The sequence below is a fragment of the Sapajus apella genome, unplaced genomic scaffold (assembly GCF_009761245.1).
Source record: "Sapajus apella isolate SASKATOON/1434 unplaced genomic scaffold, GSC_monkey_1.0 scaffold12, whole genome shotgun sequence".
NCBI classification, from domain to species: Eukaryota; Metazoa; Chordata; class Mammalia; order Primates; family Cebidae; genus Sapajus; species Sapajus apella.
The window spans coordinates 31,736,189-31,760,631 of NW_022436952.1; the positions used below are offsets into that span (position 1 = coordinate 31,736,189).

The following is a 24,443-nucleotide window of genomic DNA, read 5'->3' on the forward strand; positions in this document are numbered from 1 at the left end:
AATTTGCTTCCCATTCTTCTTCTCCCTGCCCCCAAGTTTTCTGACCAAGAACAGAACTTACTTTGTGCAATTGCCATGACTCCAGAGAGGGGTGTCATGATGAGGTTTTGAGATTGCTGGGGATTATGGTGGGAGAGGCTGTGGATATTCGTCAAGGTGCTGACCGGGGGCAAACCTCCTCCAGAGACTGAGATCTGAGGGAGAGAAAAAAAAACAAGAGAAACATGGATGGACGTGGACTACAAAGAGCAGTTTCCAACATGATGTGACTTAGCGATTCCTTGGCCTGGCTAGTTCTTAAATTCATTCCTTCATTCACTCCATAACAATTATTGGCTGGGTGTGGTGGTTCATGCCTGTAATCCCAGCACTTTGGGAAGCCAAGGCAGGAGCACTGCCTGAGCTCAGGAGTTCAAGACCACCCTAAGCAACATGGTGAAATCCCATTTCTACGAAAAAAGAAAAAACACACACAATTATTAAGTGTCTACTGTGGGACAGACACTACCCTAGATGCTGAGGATACAGCAGTAAGAAAAACAGACAATGATCCTTGCCCTCGTGGCACATCTATTGTTGACTGTCTGAGTTACTAGCCAGCTTCAGAAATTACTAAGGGTTGGGGAGATTAGCCATTTTAGGGTGTCTCTACTTTTTTCACATCTCCATTATACATAACAAATTTTTTTATTTCTTTTTAGGTTAAGAATCCTATATTGTAATCACCATTATATTTTAATGACAGATTAGTATGAGAAAGCTACTGAATTTTGTGTATTTACTTGGTACATGACCCACTTCATTAAATCCTATTAGTGTCTTTTCTTCATTGATTTTTTTCTCCAAGTACGTAATTGTAATACAAGCATCTAATGCTAACAGGGTCTTTTCCCTGCTAGTACTGATATGTCTACATGTCCTAATGCATTGCTTAGAGCTCATAGTATTAAACAATAATAGCTGTAATGGATGTGTTTGTTTTGCTTCTGATGTTATCAGTACTGTTTCTAATGTTTTTCCATTAACTATAATTATAATTTAAGGGTGCTACCAGCTTTATACACATGTGTACTTTTTCATGATAAATAAGTTTACTACTTATAGTTTCAAAATATTTTTTTTCTTTTTTTGAGGTGGAATCTAGCTCTGTCACCCAGGCTGGAGTGCAGTGATGTGGTCTCGACTCACTGCAACCTCCACCTCCCAAGTTCAAGCAATTCTCCTGCCTCAGCCTCCTGAGTAGCTGGAACTACAGGTGCTCATCACCATGCCTGGCACATTTTTGTATTTTTAGTAGAGATGAGATTTTACTGTGTTGGCCAGGCTGGTCTTGAACTCCTGACCGCAGGTGATGTGCCCACCCTGGCCTCCCAAAGTGTTGGGATTACAGGTATGAGCCACTGTGCACAGCCTCAAAGTAATTTTTAAAGTTATTATTAAGAAAGGACTGGCCCATCTCATTCTGAACTAACCCAGGCGTGGCATGCTTGAGAGCCTCAGGAACCCTGAGAGGTGCTTTAGGGTTAGGATACACCAGATATCTGAGTAACTCAACTTTACTTCTTCCAACTTCCACCTCCTGGAGCTCTTCAGACTATAGGTCTCACACCAGCACCCAGGTAAGATGCTATCTCCTACCTTGCCCTTCTGGTCAACCCCATAGCGTCCAAGGTTAATTTAAAAAAGAAAGAAAGCAAAAACCAAACAGGTTTGTTTGTATTTTTAAAATAAGCATCAAGAAATGAGTTAGGGGTCACATGGCCAAGAAGGAATTCTGACCACATCAAACAAGAGAGAACCAGCCTGTTTGCTGGACTTGTTTTTCATAACGTCAGTCATTAAAAAAAAAAAAAAAAATCGTAACCTGCCCTCAGACTGAATCTTCTGGGTAATGTAGTTCCTTTGGAGAAAGTCAACCAAGTGACAGTAATTTCTCTGTCATTGCAGCATTTTGTTAATGGTGTAAGAGAAACGTGGAAGCCAATGATAAAAAGAATTTAAATGTGTGTGGCTTTAGAATTTGTAAAGTGCTTTCACTGATGTCCTTCACTGATAATAACATAAATAGGGCAGGCATTATTACTATCAGTCCCTATATTACAGATTAAGAAACCGATCCTCAGAAGAGCTGAGACTATTTCTATGTCACTTGACTTGCAAGTGAAAAAGCCAGAATTCAAATCCAGTTTTGCTGGAGCTTAAATCTTATCAACTTACTAAGTTTGGGCAACCTTGATCAAGTTACTTCCCATTCTAAAATGCAACCATTATTAAAAAAAAATTTTTTTTTTTGAGACTGGTCTTGCTCTGTCACCAGTGCTGGAGTGCAGTGGCATGATCACAGCTCACGGCAGCCTCAAACTCCTGGAATCAAGCAATCCTCCCACCTCAAACTCTGGAGTAGCTGGGACAACACGCATGCACCACCATGTCTGGATAATTTTTTTATTTTTTGTAGAGACAGGGTCTTGCTGTGTTACCCAAGCTGGTCTTGAACTCTTGGGCTCAAGCAATCCTCCTACCTCACCTCCCAAAGTAATGGAATTACAGGTGTGAGCCACCATGCCTGCTACAACCTCTCTTTGGCTCCTGGACTGAAGGAAGCTAGGACACTGCTTAGGGTATCATTGGTGATCCTCACATGATAATTTGGAAAGCCTGAATTATATTAATGCTGTCATGGTCTCTTCACTATGCTAGGTGCTTTATGTATTTGTAATCTACAAGGTTGGCATTATTATTCTTATTTCATGGATTAAGGATACTGAAGTTTAGAGAAGTTAAGAAATGTGCTCACGTGGTAGAATTGGGGTTGAAAGCCAGCTATGTGCCACCAAGGCCTGAGCTTTTCACAATTAGGCTATATTGCTTGACGCTGTGAAAGCATCCAGTATGTGCTTTTCTTTTTTCTTTCTTTCTTTATTTTTTTAAGGTTCAACATGCACAGACTGCAACCCTAAAGCTGGCCAGTTTTTTTTGTCAATGTATGACATTTGGGCACAGGGGTGGGAAGGGGCAGACAGTACAACAGAGAGTTCGAACGGATTGGCTTTATTTCCAAAACTGGTCCTTGGGGAAAGATTTCAAGGCATGTCCTACTGAAAGTCAGCATGCAGAGATTGTCATTCCTAGAACAGGGCTGATTCAAAGAACAACAGTGCCACAAGCAATCTTCACACCAACCCTATGGCATAGGCATCATTATCTCCCATTTTACAGATGAAGAAACTGAGGTTAAGCAATTTGTCCACACTACTGCTGGTGAATGACGGAGCCAAGACTTGCACATACTGATTCCCTTGCCTGCATTCTTTTTAGCCATACTCCACTCTTGCCCTGGTGGACCAAGATCCATGAAGGACATGTTATTATACTAACAAGAAAACAGACTCTTGAATTTGGGCATCTGATGATAGCGATATAACGTATGCACTAGGGTGTTGGAGACAAGAGAAAAGCCAGTCCCTGCAAACAAGCTTCCGGTTGCAAACAAGCTTCCGGTTGTTTGCTAGCGTTGAGGTGTGCGGTCTTGGTCAATCATCAATCCAGTAACATACTGCCCAGTGAAAGCACTACCGAGCAGAACAGGAAGCAAAAAGTGTGTCCGCAGGCTGCATTTAGAGCTGCCCTGGCCTGGGTGAGGCAGCTTGCCTTTTAGGAGGAGGAGTGGCGGAGCTCAGGAAACCCCCAAGGACCTCCAAGCAATAAGAGCTGAGACTTGGAAGGTTTTTCCACAGTGAGAAGTCAAGGCCTCTTTCACAAGGCCCCCTTCTCCATGGAAGTCCGGGTAACCTTAACCCTAACTTGTTTGGGACACTCTTAAGAAGTCATTAAGACTTATTTGTGCCTCTCACAGGTAACTGACACAAATGGTCCTTTATATGGAGAAGAATCTTTCTTAAGGGATAGGTGGGAGGAGGAGAAGGGGGCTGCAAAATGCCTCCCCCAGGAGTGCCCTTTCATTTTTGTTTGCAGAGGCTGCGTGCAACCAGGGAGAGCAGCTCAGGTCCTCTGAAACCAGAATTGGCCGGGTCACTGCTCCTCTCAGAAACCACACTTTGTTTTTCCTCCAGGGAGCCAGGGACTCGATCACCTGTGACTCACCATTTCTGTGTTGCCTACACAGCACACACGTCAAGATCTAAAATGGCCTCTGCACCCTGCTGTCCTCACCTGTCCTGGCCCCCACTCTGGGAACGTGTGCGGCTCCACCTTCAGTGTGAAAGTCAGGAACCTGCAGCTCCTCCCTCCCCTGAAAAACAGAGCATGACCCGAAGAACAGAGCTTTCCATTCTCTATCCTTGCCAGTGTCGTAATGCTCCTGTTCTCCCACAAGCCACTGTCTCCTGCACTTGTGTTACTAGAGGATCAGAACCTAATTCGAATTAGAACCTAGTTTGTTTTATTTATTTATTATTATTAATTATAATTTTTTGAGACAGGGTCTTACTCTGTTGCCTAGGCTGCAGTACAGTGGCATGAACTTGGCTCACTGCAACCTCCGCCTCCTAGGCTCAAGTGTGCTTCCTGCCTCAGCCTCCCAAGTAGCTGGGATTACAGGTGCAAATCACTACTCCTGGATAATTTTTGTATTTTTTTTTTTAATAGAGATGGTGTTTTGCAATGTTGTCCAGGCTGGTTTCAAACTTTCTGGCCTCAAGTGATCCCCGTGCCACAGCCAAGTGCTGGAATTACAGGTGTGAGCCACTGCACTGGGCCTAGAATCTAGTTTGAAGTAGAAAATTCAAATTCAAGTTGTCCATTATTCACCAAGTGTGCCCAACTTGCCTCTGGGTGTGGGGCCATGGTTATGGATATAGAAACTTTCATTTAATGAGAATGATATTGACATTAACATGACAACAATGCTGCGATTAATTATTTCCTTTGCCAAATGCTGCAGAGTATTTCTCATATGTTATCACGCTCATGCCCCCCAACAAGTCTGTTGTTACTACCCCCACTTTATAGATGAGGAAAAGAGATCATAAGTAGTTGAGTAACCTGTTCGAGGCTGCACAGCTATTAAGTGCTGGAGCTGGGATTTGAACCTGGGCAATTGTAACTTCAAAGTCAGTGTTTCTCCCTCCCTAAGCATTGCCCCACCCCATCTACCATTTGTGCTGTGATCTTCGCTGTCATGGCCTTCCATGTCTTTCACCGTTCCAGTTCAAGAAGCTGCTCCCCATCACCTCCTATCCACTACATCCTGACTTGCTAATGGCTCTCCTTGTTTGTACCAAGGGGATGGTAAGGAGGAAGAGGGGGACTGTGTCAAAGTGAGGTGCTCTCTAGGTTAAAAAATTGGCTTTGGAGGCCTTGGGGGAAGGGACGAATGAACATTTTATCAACACAAATGTCATTGGCAGCCCCAAAACAAACAGTGTCCCACCAGGCTTGCTCCTTTATGAGGCATTCAATCAATAAAATGAGAGCAGAACTCTGTCAGATTTATTGGCTGGGTTCAAACCGAACACCTCTTCTACCCGCCAAAGCCTGGGTCACCAGCACTACCTCTCCTTTCCAACTCTGGACAGCCCCCATTTTCCCCTGTGAGGCTACAATGGTTCATTGTTTGAGGCAGGCCTTGTGAGAAGTTGTGTTTGTTTTGCCTCTTATCTTATCAGCTCCAGAGCTACAATGGCCCAGGTGTACTCACCATTTTACCATCAGGTGAGAGGAGATTGTGGCCCGGGTCCAGGCTGGCTGGGGAGACTTGCTGTAAAACCGACTGGCTGGTCACCATGGCGCTGTTGCCATGGTGACTGATTGTTGAGGAGGAAGTGACCTCATTGTTTCCCTGCTGGCTGTAGCGCACTCCTGCAAAACAACACGAACCCAATAGGGAACATTAGTGCCACCAGGGTCCTGGAACGATGACTTGGCTCCCCTTGTTTTCAAGGGTGGGTGATAAGAAAATAAAGTTGCCTTCTCCTCCCCTGTCCAACCACAAGAAATATCAGCTGCTTTTCTCCAGGGTAAGCATGGCATGTTCTCTATTTAATTCTAGAATGTAAGCTCCATGAAGGCGGGACATTTTTATCTCTTTTGTTTTGTTTATTGATGTATCCCCAGTGCCTTGGCACTGCATAGTCACTCAGTATACTTCTGTTGAATAAATGAATTACTGAATGGATTCTGTTTGTCATTGCTTCCACACAGTTCTTTCAAGATTTGGTGGTAGAGACTAGCCTTCTCTTCCTACTGGTTGGAGTATATCTTTTATTCTTCAAAATGCCTTCTAGAAATGTGTCCCTGGCATCTCTCATGGTGCTGCAAAGTATAAGTAGACCCATGTGACAAAGAAGAGGCCCTTGTCCAGTGACTCTTAAAAGAGCCGTCCGTAGCTTAGGTATCAGTCTCTGTGTACCGCCTTTGTGGCCAGGCCCAAGAGGTCAGGGGCGCGGACACAGGCAGAGTAGGACAGGGATGAGGTTGCATCTAGGAGCTAGGCTCTGGAACTCACATTCCTGTGGTGGGGTCCCATTTGGCTGCCTTCCAGGGCACAGGGAAATGTGCGTCTGCCAGGAGGTGGGTCAGGCAGCACACACAGACAGATGTGGATGTTTAGTAAACCACTGGAGTTGGCTCTGCAAGGGAAGGGTAGAACCAAACATGTTTATAGCCTCACTGCTCTGACCCTCCCTCTTGCTCAGGCACCGACATGGAAGTCTGCTTTCAGGAAAGAAAAGTACTGGACAGCGATCAGGCAACTGAAGGAAGCCAAAAGAGGGCCAAGAACCTGGATCCAGTTTGCAGGTGCAAATCCTGCTTGATGTGTCCATGAAATAGCCAAGGACAAGGTTGCGGGTACATGGGGCCTCTTGCCCTAAGCTCAGTGCTTAGAAAGACTATGTTCTTGTTTTTTGCTTTGGATTTGACAAAAAGGTTTGGAGGTCCCTGTCCTGCAGAGACCAAATGCTCTAGGCATGGAATAATCTGGAGAAGCAGACCCACTCTTTAGCTGCACATCTTCTTTTGCCCAGTTTCCCAAGATGAGCCATCCCTGTATACTGATTCTGTTGCTGTTCTTTCATCCACCCACCCCCTGCCCGAGCTAGATCCCCGCTTTCCAGAGGAGGCTATAAATTCCCCCAGGGGCCAGGCACACTGCTATAATCAGTGTCATAATCTGCCTTCAATTCATTAAGATGAAGCTTACCAAGATGAGACCAGATGAGCCCTACGCCAGTTTTCCTTGGATCTTCCTAAGGCTATTACCCAAGGCTGACATGACCTAGAGCTTAAGAGGGCTAGGGAAAAAACACACAAGTGCTAAAGCGGACTCTGACCTTCAAGAGCAACTTGTCTGAGTATGCAGTGACTTGATGCTTGCTCTATAAGCTTTTCTATTAGCCATTTTCCCCATTCTTTGAATCAAGGAGCTGCTAGTGGGGGAGTGGTGACAGTGGGATGGCACTGGAATTGGTGGTTATTGGTTTAAGGCACTACATTTTTTGGAAAGAACTAGAACCGTGAAGTTAAAAGGAGGGACAGCGTCCAGCTCCCCAAGTCAACAACTTCTGCCCAGTCCCCTGTCCTCCTGTGCACCTATTTTGCAGCCCCCAGGTCTCCTGTCTGCCATCTCGATGCCATCACATTGGATTAAGTGAGGTCTTCTTTCTTCACTCACATTTGCCACCCAGTTCCTAGCAGGATGCTTCCAACAGTTCAAAGTGTTGTTACATAGAAGAAGAAAGAGATTTGAACCTTATGAGCTCTGAAGGCAGAGCTAGATCCAGTGGAAAAGAGAGAGGCAGATTTCAAATAAATAAAAGGAAGAATTTTCTATCAAGGAGAGGGCAATGGGAAGACTATGGACTCTACAGCTAAACCAACTCAGGTTCAAATCCTAATGCTGCTCTTAATAGATCTGTGATCATGGGAAAATTACTTTCCCTCTCTCTGGCTTTGTTTCCTCTAGAAAAACAGAGAGAGTGCATCTTCAACAGGGCTCTTTTTGGTTTAGAGGTAACATCTATACAGTTTCTTGCAAAATGCCATATAAATGGCAAGTATGGGTGGGGATACTGTGGGGAGGAAGCTGGTGTAGGAATGGACCCCAAGATATTTGCCCTAAGATTCTAGAATTCTTGATAGCCTAGGACAGATTCTAAACACTGAATGGAATTATCTTTCCATAAAGAACATTTTCCAAAGAATCCTACCCTGGCAGAACCACTGATGCTTTGCCCTGGAAGCAACTTGGGAGGGAGGTCTGGCCACTGCCCTCTTGCTCCGTTCTTTTGGAGGAACTGGACTTCACCCTGTTTTTCTCCTGCTTTCTCTGACTCCCTAACCAGCTATTTACCTCCCCAAGAGGCTCTGCTCCTGAGAGAGAGGTGATAACGCTGGGAGTCAGGTGTGTTTCCACCTCCCAGCCTGTCCCCATCATCGATTCAGTCTCAAGTCAAACAGTCTCTGGATTTATCCTATTTAATTTGGCTGACGGAAAAGGGCCAGCCCTCTGATGATCAAATATGGCTCACAGGGAGGCTTCTCCCCTACCAAAGGCTACGCAATTATTTATTTAAAAATAATTAACCAAGGATTTTCGCAGGAAACAAAAGGCTTCTTTACAAGGGAGCATGTCAGGAGAGACTCAGGAGTCATTTGTTAGAATCCAGGCAGCATATCCCAAGGCTGTTGTGGTTTTCACACTTTGTTTTCTCCCCAACACAAGTTTATTATACAAGAAATATTAAGGGTGGAGCTGCTCTGTTAAAAGACAGATGTGCCTAGACCTCTGAATGTTCCTTTAAAAGTCTCTGGTGAAGCGATAGAGGACTGGCTGGGAACTGGGGGATCCCTGTTCTAATCTCAGCTCTGCTATCAATTTCTTGGGTGAGTGCCAGCTTCCTCATCTATAAGCCAGAGGACTGCCCACTGTGGGTGGGTGGGTCATTGTCATAGCAGTGTGATAGGAGCCAGGCACAAGACTGCTCATCAGCCCCAGATCCACCTGTAACTGTTCCCACGATGCTCCTCTCACCAAGAATGTGGCAATCACTGGCCCCTGAGAGGGTGGCTGTAATCAGCCAGCCATCTTATGAGGGGGTGGGGTGGGAGTGCATCACAAGGTGTACACCAAAAATAGGTGCTGTTGTTAGAGGCAGGAGAGGCCAGTCCTCATATATTTCAAAAACTCAGAAGAGCACTTGAAGTGAGAACAAAAATAAGTGTAGGCTCTGGAGCCAGGTGACCCGGGTTTAAATCTTGGCTCTACCCTGTAAGACCTGTGTGACCTTGGGGAAGTTACTTAACCTCCCTGAGCTTCAGTTCCTTATGGTTAACAATATCCACCTGTCAGGCCACTGGGAAGACAATGGAATGAGTTAATGGATGTCCAAGTACCCAGGTCATCCTGGGCGTGTAACAGCTGCTGAAAACATGTCAATTCCTCCTACTTTGGAACTATCTTTGTTTAGAAGACATTTTTAGGAAGGCTGAGGTCGTGCCACTTTATTGGGCACCTACTGTGTGCCAGGCACTGTGCTAGGGAGTGTTAAGAAGTGGAATGACATCTTCCCTTCTTCCTTCACCAACACAAGTTCTTAAAGTGAACATATGACAAAGGCTCTGGTTTAATGTTGATTAGCCAAAGATGCCAGGTCAATAGCCACCAGAGGACCCATAGGAGAAATGAAAGTGAACAGATGATAGCCATTCACCTTCCACTTCCTAGCTCAAGCCACTCATTGGCCCTGTCCCCGTTGTTGACTCTATGAACCACAGCAAGTGTGTCCAGCAGCAAAAGCCTTCCCAGGTGGAGTCTAGAGACTTCCCTGAGGCCCTGGTGAGTAGGTCATCTACTTTCTCCTGTTCCTAGGCATCAGCATCATGGGTGTCAGATTATTTCTGGATTCCTAACAGCATATGGGACAGACACAGGTCATTTGGTTTCTATCCAATATGACTGGTCAGAATGTCAAAGGCTGGCTGAGGTGCATGGTTCCAAGAAGCCAGCATCCTTGCCCTGCCTTCCTGTGCCAGCACCATCTCCAGGGTGCTTTTCACACTGCTGCAGCGTGGGATTTCTTCCTAAAACAAAATTACACCATGCCTCTGCCCTGCTTGGAAACAACTGATAGCTCCTCACTGCTTTCCAGAAGAGCCCCAACACATGAGGCTGGCAGAACTCAGCCTTTGCGACTCGTCTGTCTTATCTGCATCATCTCTCATCAAAACCATGATGCGCTTCTCAAATGGCCGGGCCAGCTCCTGTCTCTCAAATGGCCTGACCTTCTCCTGCCTCTGCACCTTTGCTGCACCCTCTGCCTGGAAAGCTCTTCCCTTTTTCTCATGTCACATGGCCTCCCTGGAGATGGCTGCTCCATCCTTTGTATTTTACATGCACTAGGCAGAGACTTACAGCAGGAGTCGGCCACCCTGCACTCTGACAATATGTTTACTTCTCTCTCCCTCTTAAAGAAGAGATGAGTTCTTACTCATTGCATCCTCACAGCCTAGCAGACTGCCCAGTACTATGAATATTTATCGATTGAAGCAATGAAACCCCAGAGGCTTTGAGCACCCATGCCCCAGATAATGAGCATCACTTCTAGCAGAAGGAGAAAATACAGTCAGTTCTGTGTTTATTGTATTGAAAGTATAAATCTGTTCCAGCTCTATTGACATAGTAGGGGATAATTTGAATGTAATGTGAATTTCACATTTGCAAAACACTTAGTGAATGCAGAAACCTGCATCCAGCTGAACAGAACCACATAGGAAAATACTAAAAACACTCCTGTATGTACATATACACACCACAAACATCTGTCAGCCACCTCACTCCACTGTGGGCACTGGTGAGGCACATCCATACGATGTTCCTCCCATTTCAGATAACCCTTTCTCCACCACTTCACAGTAACTCACAATCCGCAGCTCTTCTGATGCCCACTTCCCTAAGAAAACTTGCCATATTTATTGTTGTACAGCATTGATATATTTCTTAACTATTTAATGAGTATAAAACTCTGGTAATCTTTTTATTGGATTCTTATCTTTTAAAAGTGTGTTGGCTGGGCATGGTGGCTCACGCCTGTAATCCCAGCACTTTGGGAGGCCAGGGCAGGTGGATCACTTGAGGCCAGGAGTTTGAGACCAGCCTGGCCAACATGATGAAACCCTGTTTCTACGAAAAATACAAAAATTAGCTGGACATACTGCTGCGTGCCTGTAATTCCAGCTACTTGGGAGGCTGAGGCAGGAGAATTGCTTGAACCCAGGAAGTGGAGGTTGTAGTGAGCCGAGATCATGCCGCTTCACTCCAGCCTGGGCAACCAGAGTAAGACTCCATCTCGAAACCAAAAAAATGTGTCGCTGAGGAAGTTTTCAAGTGTTGTACTTTTTAAAATTTTTATTTTAGAGATGGAGTCTCATTCTGTCACTCAGTCTGGAGTGCAGTGGCGTAATCTCGGCTCACTGCAGCCTCCACCCCCGGGCTCAAGTAATTCTCCTGCCTCGGCTGGGACTACAGGCTCCCACCTCCATGCCTGGCTAAGTTTTTATGTTTTTGGTAGAGATCAGGGTTTCACCATATTGGCCAGGCTGGTCTCATACTCCTGACCTGAAGTGATCTGCCTGCCTCAGCCTCCCAAAGTGCTGTGATTGCAGGTGTAAGCCACTGTATCTGGCCTCAAGTGTTGTGCTCTTCATTCTGTTTTTCCCACAAGCCCTGTGGTTCTTATCGCATGGGTTAGCAAAGTGTGCTGATTTTTAGGCTGCATATGTCAGGTTATATAGAACCAGCTGTGCCTGTGTGTTCAAAGACAAACAGGACTGGCTTACAGGAGGACTCCAGAGAGGAGCTGTCAGGGTGACGTTCCAGAGAGACCTTGCAGAAACCTGTGCTTCAGGGGCTTAGAGCTATAGCTTGTAGAACCCCTGGCAATTTAATTCAGCTCTAATAGCTTCAAAAAACAGCTGAGACCCCAATTCCACAATTCCAGAGATCAACTGGGCATCAGCCTCTAGATTCTTTAAACTAACAATCTCTCTCTCTCTCTCTGCCTTAGCTCTGATGATTCTGGATCACTTAACTTTTGGGTCCTGGCATTTTTGTCTGTGAAATGGACATACAGATATTCCTTCTTCACAAGCCAGAATCATGAATGAATAAAAGAATGGTAGAGATGCATCAGTTCTGTTGTGTAAACAGAAGAGCAATGTCAACCAGGAAAACATGACCAGAACTGCTCTTTTAGTAAGAAGAAAGGCAGAAAGTGGGGATTCCTGGGCAATGTGGGGCTCAGTTTGCCCCTGATGTGGCCTTTGGCACTGAAGCGTGGGAGTTCCTTTCACTGGGGTCTGCGAGCTGCACCCAGAATCTGGTGGGATGCTTTTCACCCTTGACATTTCAGAGCCAACCTCCCATCCCTGATAATGCAGGAATGTTCCTCTGGCTGGTGGACCTCTGCCAGCGAAGTGAGCGTCCCAGCTACCAACAGAGTAAACATTACTCAACTCGCTGGGGCTCTGTCACACACATTCTTCCCCTGTGTTTCTAACCTCATGCAGAGCGCAGCCCAACCCTGTTGGGTCTAGAAACTGGGAATTTAAACTCAGGCAGGAGAGAGCATGTGAAGGAGAGAGCTCATCCAAAAGGAAAGAACTATGTCCATAAATTATGAGTAGACAGAGCCATCTCTTCTACGAAGCCAAATCATTATGTTGGAGAGAGGACAGGGAGGGTCGGGGCCAGGTTTTATGGACCCAGTACTGATTCCTGGTAACTGCCTCTTCCCTGAACACATTACTTTTTTTAAGGACAGAGTCAGAGAGACAAATGATTCAGTCTCGTGAACTTCTGAGATGCTCATTTGGAAGAAAAGAATGAGAACAATTCCCTGGCTTGAAACTGAGAACTCCAGAAATGAAAGCTTTCAAATGAGTTAGCATTGCTGCCTCAGTTTCCTTTTTGTGGCATAGGACTTTTGCTAGTTCTTATTAATATTTCCTCCTCTGTGAGGATAAAGATCCATGTTTGCAAAGAGTTTAGAAGATTAAAAATCTGCATGTCTGGAAGAAAAAGCTGATGCAAGATGAAAGCAATTTAAATGCTTGGCTGGTTTCAATTCCGGATCCCTTTCTACCTAACACGGCTTAGTTAGGAGCTCAATTCACAAGAGGAGAAACACAGACAGGCCTGCGGGGACAGTAAACATTCTTGACTCAAGGAGTAAAAGTTGAGTGATACTTAAGGGAAGCCCACAAACTGGTTTTCTTATTTAAAAAAAAAATCAAAGCAAATGTAACCAAGAAAAGAAAAAGAAAACAATCTTTCATCAAAAGCACCTTGGCTGAGAACAGAAGCTGATGTGCATGGTGCACCTGAGAAAACTGCACACACGGGGAGGCAGAAGAGCAACAGAAACTCCGCGTGTCCTCCCCCACAAGGTCTACCTGTGCCACCACACCTCAACCTTACTAGAGTGGCAGTTTCTGCAGGCAAACATCTGTTGGTTTGCAACGAATACTTCAGCCTGAGGACTGCTGCTGTAGGTGAAAGGAACCAGCCTGGCACTTGAGAACTTGGCCAGTACTCACATCTGAGAGTATGTTACTCCCGTCTGCTTCTCAATGTGTCACAGGCACCCATGTGACCGAGTGGAAAACTGATGTTTAGAGAGGACAAGGTTGTTTGAACTACCTCTTGCTGGGGGGTCTCCCAGCAAGTCAGTGGTATGCCAAAGCTGACCCTTCTCCCTCTTCCCCGTAAACCCCAAATGGGCTCCAGATATGTTAAACCTCCCCATCATGACCCATTAATAGCCTGAAATGATTTTTCAGGTTTGTCTTCTTGTTCCCTGGCTGCATCCCTCACTGGAATGTCAGCCCCATGAGGGCAGGACCTTGTGTGTAGTCTCCATTTTCTTCTTGACATAGAGTCATGCTAAACATTCAATAAACATTTGTTGAAGGAGTAAATGATGAATGAGTAACCTGTGCTTCCACTCTGACTGATGACTCCACATCCCTTTCACCTTTAGGCTATTGAATTGAGTGGTGGTAAAGTGACTGACGTAAATCCATGTATCCTCTAAATCTCCCAGTTTTTCTTTTCTTTTTTGAGATAAGCTTCTAGCTCCGTTGCCCAGGCTGGAGTACGGTGCACAATCCAGCTCACTGCAGCCTTGACCTCCTGGACTCAAGGAATCTTCCCACCTCAGCCTCCCAAATAGTTGGGACTATAGGTGCATGCCACCATACCTGGCTAATTTCTTCTTCTTCTTCTCCTTTCTTCTCCTTCTTCTTCTTCTTCTTTCTTCTTTCTTCTTCTTCCTCTTTTCTTCTTCTTTTTTTTTTTTTTTTTTGAGACGGAGTTTCGCTCTTGTTACCCAGGCTGGAGTGCAATGGCGCGATCTTGGCTCACCGCAACCTCCGTCTCCTGGGTTCAGGCAATTCTCCTGCCTCAGCCTCCCGAGTAGCTGGGATTACAGGCACGCGCCACCATGCCCAGCTAATTTTTTGTATTTTTAGTAGAGACGGAGTTTCACCATGTTGACCAGGATGGTCTCGATCTCTTGACCTCGTGATCCACCTGCCTCGGCCTCCCAAAGTGCTGGGGTTACAGGCTTGAGCCACCGCGCCCGGCCTTTCTTCTGTCTTCTTTCTTCTTCTCCTTCTCCTTCTCCTTCTTTCTTCTTCTTCTTCTCTTTCTTCTTCTTTCTTCTTGTTTTTTTTTTTGTTTTTTTTTTGAGACAGAGTTTCACTCTTGTTACCCAGGCTGGAGTGCAATGGCGCGATCTCGGCTCATCGCAACCTCCGCCTCCTGGGTTCAGGCAATTCTCCTGCCTCAGCCTCCTGAGTAGCTGGGATTACAGGCACACACCACCATGCCCAGCTTATTTTTTGTATTTTTAGTAGAGACGGGGTTTCACCATGTTGACCAGGATGGTCTCGATCTCTTGACCTCGTGATCCACCCGCCTCAGCCTCCCAAAGTGCTGGGATTACAGGCTTGAGCCACCGCGCCCGGCCTTTCTTCTTGTTATTGTTTTGTAGAGATGGGGTCTATGCTGCCCAGACTGGTCTCAAACTCCTCGGCTCAAGTAGCTCTTTTGCTTTGGCCTCCCTCTCCCAGTTTTTCTATGGGCAACGGAGGCAAGCATTCTTTTTAAGGAGGGAGAGAGAAGGAGAGAGAGATTCAAATATAATCAAAATTGAAGAAATAGTATTGATAGACAGTTTCACATTTGAAGAACCGAGTTTGGGGGCCACTGGGTTGATTTGGGAATAATGACAAGAGTCAATTAATGGGAATTTACTGTGGCAACATGAATAACTTAAACGCCCTTTTCTCCAAAGAAACTAGGGTAAAACTGAGAAGGGTTAACAGTGGTCATCATTAGCCCCAAAGGCTTGGGGACAGACGCTGCCCTTCTGCAGTCTGACTCCTGGTGTTTTCTGAGCGGCTGCCTTTGCAGGCAGAGATAATATGGCTGCAATAAAGGCCTCTAGGCCTGGCCAACAAGGAGAATGGTGATGCTCCCAGTGGGTCTGGGCAAAGGGAGAAAGGCTATAAAGCCATCAGCAGACTGAGCCACTGGGTGTCCACACAAAAGTAGGTCCTATAAACAGACATCTGTATTGTGACTGAAGGGCTAATAAAATTGCCTTAGAAAACAGAGGTTTTCCACCACGGCCTATTCACAAGCAAGACCCCACTGGGAGATGATACCCAGGGAGAAGATCCTTTGAGGCCCGGCAAGTGTCAGAGCTGCCTTGTGATAGCGATTTGCCTGACCAGATCCCAGCTTCTTCATCACTGTCACAAAGGGCATCTCCATCAGTATCATTATCATCATCATTATCACCATCATCATGATGGATAGCCACTGATCACGGGCAGGCTAGGGAGGCTCGTCCCAGGGAACACCGGGTGTTGGGCTCTGAGACAGGAGCACCAGCCAACTGCTCAGGGAGCACCACCACAGACCTGGTGGCTGCCCAGAGCGGGGCAGTTTTGTTTCTGTCCCGTCATATCATTGATTTGCAGTAGTCCAGTCCCTTTTCCAGACCTCACTTTGCTCAGTGGAAACACAGGAAGAGGAGTTCTTGCTCTTTTCTTGCCCTAGGGATACTGGTTAGAGATTGTAAAAGTAGTAGAACCTTAAACTAACTAGTAGAACTAAATTACATGAGTAGACTAGTTTACTAGTAGAACATCAGGGAGAAAGTCATGATATGTTCTTTGAAAACTTTCTAGTAGCATTAAGTGTTGACATTAATTTGGGAACTGTATTCTCAAGCAGTGTTAATGGGGTGAAGCTGGATGACATTGTTTCTAGAGAAGAGAAAATGTGCATATATATATATATATATATATATATATATAAAATTATATAGCACATACCTGCTATATAAAACAAAACTAATCCCATGCCCCGTTTAATTATTATTTTTAACTCCCCTTCTCCCCGCCCCAGTTTAATTCTTAAACTGAATACGAAATTTATAAAACAGGGGATTTCTACATATGCTTCGACAGGAAACCCTCAAATAGATATCTTTATTTCACAAATATATGCAGTGTCTACCATGTTCCAGGTACAGGGCTATGGGCCGGAGACACAACGGTGAAGAAATCCAACTCAGGTTTAGATGTTGGTACAGCCCACAATTCTACCACTCTGAATACATGCATAGAGAGCAAGGTGTTCAGAGGCTTCAGGGACCTTCTTCTTCATGGTAAGATTAAAGTTTACAAGTAGGGATGCAAACCCTCCAGTTCCCCTGGCTGTGGGGCTGCAGACAATGAGGAAGAAAGCCTACTCATTTCTGTCTCCATCCATAAAACACCTTGAGATAAATGAAGCACTTTTGTGTCCATCACGCAAACTGATGTTAACACAAAGAGGAGATGCTGTTTAAGGGTTTTCCACCCTTGCTAAACAAGAACTCACTTACGCTTCACGGCCAACTGAGTCCAGTGGGTGCCGACCAGGAAGGGGCACCTACAGTGGACCGGGCCGGAAGGCATGGGCATGCCAGCTGCCATTCAAAGGCCCCGAAAGTGTTAACCTCCAGCAGTTATAGGTGTCTAGTTTATACCGATTATAAATCTGTTTATTGTGACTGGCTCCACCCAATCTGCTGGTGTTGTAAAGCTCTAATGATCCCTAATAAAGGTGGAAGGCTTCTAACAGCACACAGTTCCTGAAATGGGGAAGGAGCGAGGGAGGAGGGAGAGAAGGAGAGAGAGAAACACAGATGATGAATTTCACAATAAAATATCACAATGGCAAGCCTTCCTTTGCACTTCAAGCTGCGGAGTTCTGGGCCTCAAGACTGGATGCAACACACAGTCTCCAAACAACAGCCCGACAGAGTCGAAAGGCCCTCACCCCACACCCTCATTTGCCAGAATCCCCAGGAAGTGAAATGATTCACCCAAGGTCAGCCTTGCTTATTGGTGGCTCTGATCTCCTGAATCCTAGACCAAGGCCCCTCACCCCAGCTGCCTCTCCTTTCCCAGTTTAGCAAGGGGCCATGAGAATTACCTTCAACCCCTCCAGAACTATCCTGCTCCATCTGGCCTAGTGATGTCACCCCTGACTATGCATCCAAATCTCTCTCTCTCGCTTTTCTTTTTTTTTTTTTTTTTTTAAGATGGAGTCTCTTTCTGTCACCAGGCTGGAGTACAGTGGCGTGATCTTGGCTCACTGCAACCTCTGCCTCCTGGGTTCAAGCAATTCTTGTGCCTCAGCCTCCCAAGTAGCTGAGATTATAGGTATGTGCCACCACACCCAGCTAATTTTTCTATTTTTGTAGAAACAGGGTTTCACCATGTTGGCCAGGATGAGCTCGATTCCCTGATCTCGTGATCTGCCCACCTCGGCCTCCCAAAGTGCTGGGATTATAGGCATGAGCCACTATGCCCGGCCTCTCTTTTTTTCAGAGACAGGGTCTCACTCTGTCACCCGGGTTGTACTACAGCACCAATGGACACGTAGTGCTGAATTTACCTCAAGGTGTTTTATGGATGGAGTTAGAAATAAGCAGCCTGCTCTCCTTGTTGTTTACAACCAAACTGCCATAGCTCACTTTGGCCTCAAACTCCTGGGCTCAAGTGATCCTCTTACCTCAGCCTCTCAAGTAGCTGGGACTGTAGGTAAATCTCTTAGGGCTTTTGTCAAAAGCGCTGATGCCTATGAACATTTCATTTCTCAATTCTGATTCTAAAGGTGTGTGTGGGTGGAGGGAGCCATTTGTATTTCTAATGAGCTCCCTGGATGACTTTTATGTGGTCTGGAGAGAGATTTGAGAACCACAAATCTTGCCAATACTTAGGTCTTTGTTTCTGATGTTTCAAATGACAAGCAGCTTCATGGAAAGGGCAATCCTTCCAGGGTGAAACAGCAAGGCAACACCCTTCTCAAGAACTCAGGGAGAACCCAAGCTCTTCCATTCTCTCAACACCCTGAAGGTTCTGAGTCAATTCAATAATACTGTAATGACAGCTAAACTTCCTTGCCAGGCACTGTGCTTGGTACGGGGTGTGTCTGATCATATTTAAGCCTCACAACAGCCCTAAGGAGAGAGGTATTGGGGCAAAGACACTAATAACTTGAGGCCACACTGCCAGAGAGTGACAGAACCATAACCCAAGCCAAGCCTGATTTAGGTGCTATACTTGGCTACTCAGACACACCCACCTGAATCCAGGCCTGAGAAGGGACTGCCCATAACCAGCCCACCTTGGCTCAGGTAGACTTCACTGGGGAAAGTCTACATGCCAAAGACCATCTGCATGGTGTTTTTTTAACTTGGGAAGAACATGCAAAGTACAAGTCCTGAGGAGACTGGCTCTTGACTTCCCAAAAGCACTGGAGGCATTGAGTCCCCCCTTGCCAGCTGATTCCTCAGTGGCTGAATTCACACAAGTATGCTATTGTGGAGGCTGCTGAAGTCAGAGTATAGGGTAATGGGAAGGTACCTAAAGCAGATGCATGATCACAGGTTGAGGGGAGGGGTTTCCAGAAAATCAGCCCTTAGGAACTTCTGAGGTTTCCCTTTGCTCACTGTGGGATGTGTGCACCCTCTCCTTCTTCATGCTCCTTCGCCTGAAGTTTGGGGGAACTTCCCTTCTAAGAACAAAGGGCATTAAGCTTCCCAGATGTAGCCTCCACTGGGAACATCCCACACCCCCTCTACCTGGCAGGTTCCCAGGGCTAGTTACTAACAAGCAATACACATGGGAGGGGTACTCGCACCTCCTTTAATTAAAAAAAGAAAAATGCCCTATTAGGTAGGAAATTCATGGTCATCTCGAACTCATGAACATCATGAACCTAACCTCCTGCTACATGGTCATGACCCTCCCCTCAACCCCCACCAATCCAGCTTCCCCAGCTTCCCCTCACTGTTTCCTGAATTTGTACCAATGCTTTACGACACTCAATATGCCTCATAGTTGTCACAGAGAAGTCCTAGGAGGAGCCGGAGACTGCCTCATACCCAATGTGCTACAAGAAGCCAGCCTGAATTTGCTGTAAACATCAAGATGAATATCTAGCTGGAGATACTCAAATCCCCTAAAAATCAAGGTTAAGGCTGGGCATGGTGGCTCACGCCTATAATCCGAGTACTTTGGGAGGCTGAGTGGGGTGGATCACCAGGTCAGGAGTTTGAGACCTGACCAATATGGTGAAACCCCCGTCTCTACTAAAAAAAACAAAAATTAGCTGGGTGTGGTGGCGCATGCCTGTAATCCTAGCTACTCAGGAGGCTGAGGCAGGTGGATTGCTTGAACCCAGGAGGTGAAAGTTGCAGTAAGCTCAGATCACACCACTGCACTCCAGCCTGGGTGACATAAAAAAAAAAAAAAAAATCAAGATTAAATGAAACCTCTAAGAAGGACAGGGAAACAGGGGAAAAAACTAAAAAACCAAAAAATGAAGAAACCACCCACAAGCCTCTGCAAGGAATGATAACAGCTACTATTTATGAGAGTCTGTTATGTACAGAGTGTTTCACATATATATTATCTCATTTAATTATTCTAGTATCTGCATGAGTGGGTGTCTCTACCCCTCGAGAGGCAAGCACAGAGATTCCAGAGACTTGCCCAGGGTCACAGAGCAGTAAGTTGCCAAGTTAAGGTTGGAATTCAGGTCTGCCCCTGTAGCCTGCAATTCTGTCGCTGTACCCACTGGATTTAAAAGAGCATGTCCCGTATTAGATGTCAAGGCTGGCGATGGTAAGGCAAATTACACCAGTTAGGAGGCAAAGGGGAGTTAGTGGCTAATTCACTCCCACTACTCAAAGTGTGTCTCGGACCATCCTCTTCAACAGCACCTGGGAACTTGTTGAAAATGCAGAAACTCAGGCCTCACCCCAGGCCTACAGAATGAGAATCTGTATCTTAACCGCCCCCGCCCTCCCTCGGGGAGTTAGCATACACTTGAACATTTGAGAAGCTAAATTTGAGAACCTTAGAGTTGGTTCTCAAATGTAACTGTACATTGGTATCACTTAAAAAGTTTTCACTACTGATGTGCAGTCCCACTCACAGCCATGCTGACAGGTCTGGGGTGCAGCTTGGGCACTGGGAGTTTTAGACACTCCCTCAGGTGATTCTAAAGCGTGGCCACGTTTGAGAACTATTGTCCTACAGTGGGGTCAGCAAACTGGTCTCTTGGCCAAAGCAGCCTGTGTGCCCACATGCTAAGAATTGGTTTTACATTTTAAAATAGTTGAAAAAAAATCAATCAAAGACTATAGGATATGTGAAAATTATATGAAATTTAAATTGCAGTCCCCGTACAATAAAGTTTTATTGGAAGAAAGTGATGTTCATTTGCTTCCATGTCTATGGGCTATGGCTGTCCATAGCCCGTAGACTGCAAAGGCACAGTTGAGTAAATGCAACTGAATAGTTTAAAATACTTAATATTTACTATTTGGATCCTTACAGAAAAAGGTTGTAAATCCCTGTTCTAGAGTATTTGTGACTAGCTAGGATAATAACCATGGTTGACTGATTTGACTTTATTTGTGGGCTGCATTCCTTTTATATATATAATTTCTATATGTGTATGTGTATGTATATGTATAATACATATATATGTATGTATATTTCTCTCTCCTCTTCATCTGTGTTTGTACTTCCCACTAAAAAGTGGGTAGAGGTATAAAGCCAGATCCTATTTCTTTCCATTAAGCAGGTAGCTTCAAAGGCCCTTGCACAGATCTCTGCCTCTCTCTGCACCTGTGGTGCTTAATTCTCTCTAAGTTCCTGTCACTTCCCATCAAACCTTCAACAAACAGTTTCCAAGAGCACTTCTCCCATAAGCTGCAGGCCAGGGCTGTGTGCTTGCAGGCAGCTTCCTTCCTCCTCAGAGCTGACTGGAGGCGGCGAGGAGTCCTTGAATCCTCTAAGGATCCTTCAGGGGGATTAGGCATGACCAGTAGGGCAGCCTTAGGTGATAGGGCCCCAGTATCTCCTGGCCCCTTTGTGCAGAGGCTTGGAGCCCCACCAGCCCAGCCGCCCGGTTTCTTTGTATGCAGACCAGGGTTGGTCCCTATCAGGGGCAGGCCGAAAGAATACCCTGAAGCCTAGGCCTCTTAATCTCATTAATATCCTGATTGTCCTCCCCAGTCTAGTGTCAGCCGATGGGGTGGTACCCACAAGATAAAATGACCTTCAAATTCAAGAGATAAAATGGCACTCAGATAAAGTCCCTAAGACGGAGAACACTGGAATCACCCACGTCCACCACTAAACCTCAGGTCAGTATGAAAGTGTTTCCTACAATAGCAGACATATCAAGGCAGGATTTGTCTCTTTTTGGAACTGAAGTAATCTGCAATTTAGGGACAATGAGCCTTATTCACTGTGAGGAACTTTGCCGCTGAGATGAATATTTTTACAACGGCCCTCATAAACCCCTCCCCCTGTCTGCTGCCCAGGGAGCAGGCGGAGCTCCCAGAGGTGAGCTGAGGTACTTGCAGTGTCTCAGAAGCCCCATTAAGTTGTTAAGGCATTTAGTAGCCCAGACAGTGCCGACTGCAAGGGCAGTTCAAATCCCCGCACACATGGGGATGCAGTCGTGAAAGAGGGCGCTTTGATTTCTTGCCTGGGTAGGGCACAGAATCCACCTTGGTCAGGGGCAGTGGTTGGGGAGGAAGCAGTAAACTAGCCAGAACGGGAGACTCCCACCCTTACCCCACCTCTTTGGCCATGATCTCCCAAAGCCTCGGTGTCATTTAGTGGGGAACTGTAGGAATGTTGGAAAAGGAACTGGGTGGGGGGTGCTGTATGTGTGTGTCTTCTCTCTCTCCATGTGTGTTGGGTTTTGTGCCTGAAAAGTTCTTACATCTGCATAAAGCAAAAAGAGACGAACAGTGCGCAACAGCTCTAAACCCGTCCCCAGCACTTACTAAGAATATGAACTTGGGGACATTCCTGCCATTCTGAATAGTTCATTTCCTTGATTGTAAAATAAAGATGATACTACCGAAGGCTCCTACCCTGCAGGGTTATTATGCAGGTTACATAACATGATGCACTGAAGAGCTCAGCCCAGGGCCTAGGACCCAGGAAGTGCTCCTTGACACTGGCCATTAGAATTACTCTCGTTGAGTCACTACCTTGCCACTGGACACTTTGGAGATTTCCTTGGGCCCTGCAGAATTCAGTGCCAGGGAAAACAACAGCATTCACACAGGTACCCTGGCCCGGAGTTCGGCTTGTCTGAGACCCAGGGTTAGATTCCTGCCGGTAACCTCGGAGGGGTGTGAAGGGCGATGAGGGAGGGTCAGGAGGCAGGATTCTGTTTTTTAAGCTCTGCGCCACGTCAGGGAAGTCAAGTCCACTGGGCTTGGAGAGAGAGGAACAGAGTTCAGCAAGAGGGAGGAGCAGCAGCCACAGAAATACGTCTCTTCTTCGGTAAAGGGACCCCTGAAAGTCCTCCTGGAGAGGCCTCTTCTCTTCTTGGGTCTCACTTTCTTTGCAGGAGAATAAGTCCCCACTTCCCTCCCAAAAGGTGACACAAGAGTGAGTACATTAGCCAGGCTTGGTGGCTCATGCCTGTAATCCCAGCACTTTGGGAGGCTGAGGTGGGCGGATCATGAGGTCAGGAGTTCAAGACCAGCCTGGCCAATATGGTGAAACCCCGTCTTTAATAAAAATACAAAAATTAGCTGGGTATGGTGGCACGCGACTGCAGTCCCAGCTACTCGGGAGGCTGAGGCAGGAGAATTGCTTGAACCTCGGAGGCGGAGGTTGCGGTGAGCCGAGATCGCACCACTGCACTCCAGCCTAGGCAACAAAGCGAGACTCCATCTCAAAAAAAAAAAAGTGAGGACATCACGCATGGGAGAGCGGAGGCTGCTGAAGACCTTTTACCCTTCCTCGCCTCCTCAAGGCGGTGGCCAGATGAGCTTGCTGCAGACTAGAGCAAAGGGCACAGGCAGCAAGGACGCCACAGATCACACCGCAGATACCATGGCTCAGGCCAAGGCTAGCAGAGCTTCCATCCAGCGCCAACTTCCTCCTCCTCCTCCTCAAGCCAATCAATACAAGCACCAGGCTCCAACCAGTCCTTCTCCTTGCTGCCGCCCTGCCCTCTGACCTTTTGGGGCCTTTCTCTTGACTCATCTCCAGAAGGGCGGTAGAGGCCATCACTCCGGGCCTGCTCAATGGCCTCAGAATGGGCTGTCATGGGGCCTATAACCAGGGACAGCTCCTGCTGGCCGAGAGCTGGAATAGGGGGTGGGGGCAGATAAAGGCCTTCGAGGCTGAAGATAAATGGCTGCCTGCAGCCTGCTACAGTAACTTCAGGCCCCCAAGAAGAGCAAACAAAGGGTGCCCCTGTGACACTCCCTGGAAAGATGAAGGCCCAGCAGCGGCAGCCAGGCTGGTTCAAAGCCCCAGCTTAATTGTCAATTAAGCATGCATAAGGGAGACAAAGCCATGACAACCCTGGGCCGCATGCTGGTGTGTGATTGTAAAGCCGAGCAGGGCAACGCTGCAAACAGCTGATTCTGCTGACGATGTGTTTGCAGGGCATCTTGTAACCAATCAGCCGCTGACAGAGGCAGAGTGCTCCTCCTGCCACCCCCATTGTGCCGGACATTCCAGGACCAGGGTCACACCGTGGTCATTGTGGACAAGTGGGCCACAGTGTGGTAAGCATGGCCGGGAGGGAAGGTGCTGTTAAAGAAAGGGTGCTCGGACCGGGCGCGGTGGCTCAAGCCTGTAATCCCAGCACTTTGGGAGGCCGAGGCGGGTGGATCACAAGGTCAAGAGATCGAGACCATCCTGGTCAACATGGTGAAACCCCATCTCTACTAAAAATACAAAAAAAAATCAGCTGGGCATGGTGGCGCATGCCTGTAGTCCCAGCTACTCAGGAGGCTGAGGCAGGAGAATTGCCTGAACCCAGGAGGCGGAGGTTGCGGTGAGCCGAGATCGCGCCATTGCACTCCAGC

At 46.6% G+C, this 24,443-nt stretch overlaps 1 protein-coding gene across 5 annotated transcripts in view; it reads right to left on the bottom strand.

Moving 5' to 3' along the window:
• The window catches only part of HNF1B (HNF1 homeobox B), a 62,475-nt gene that overhangs the window by 20,358 nt on the left and 17,674 nt on the right, over window positions 1-24,443 (bottom strand). For all 5 annotated transcript variants that reach the window (XM_032280824.1, XM_032280822.1, XM_032280823.1 and 2 more), the window contains exons 5-6: window positions 5,660-5,820; window positions 62-194 (exon numbers count right to left, since the gene is read on the bottom strand). In XM_032280824.1, the coding sequence (XP_032136715.1) occupies window positions 62-194; window positions 5,660-5,820 (294 nt within the window). The remainder of the gene's footprint in view (window positions 1-61; window positions 195-5,659; window positions 5,821-24,443) is intronic.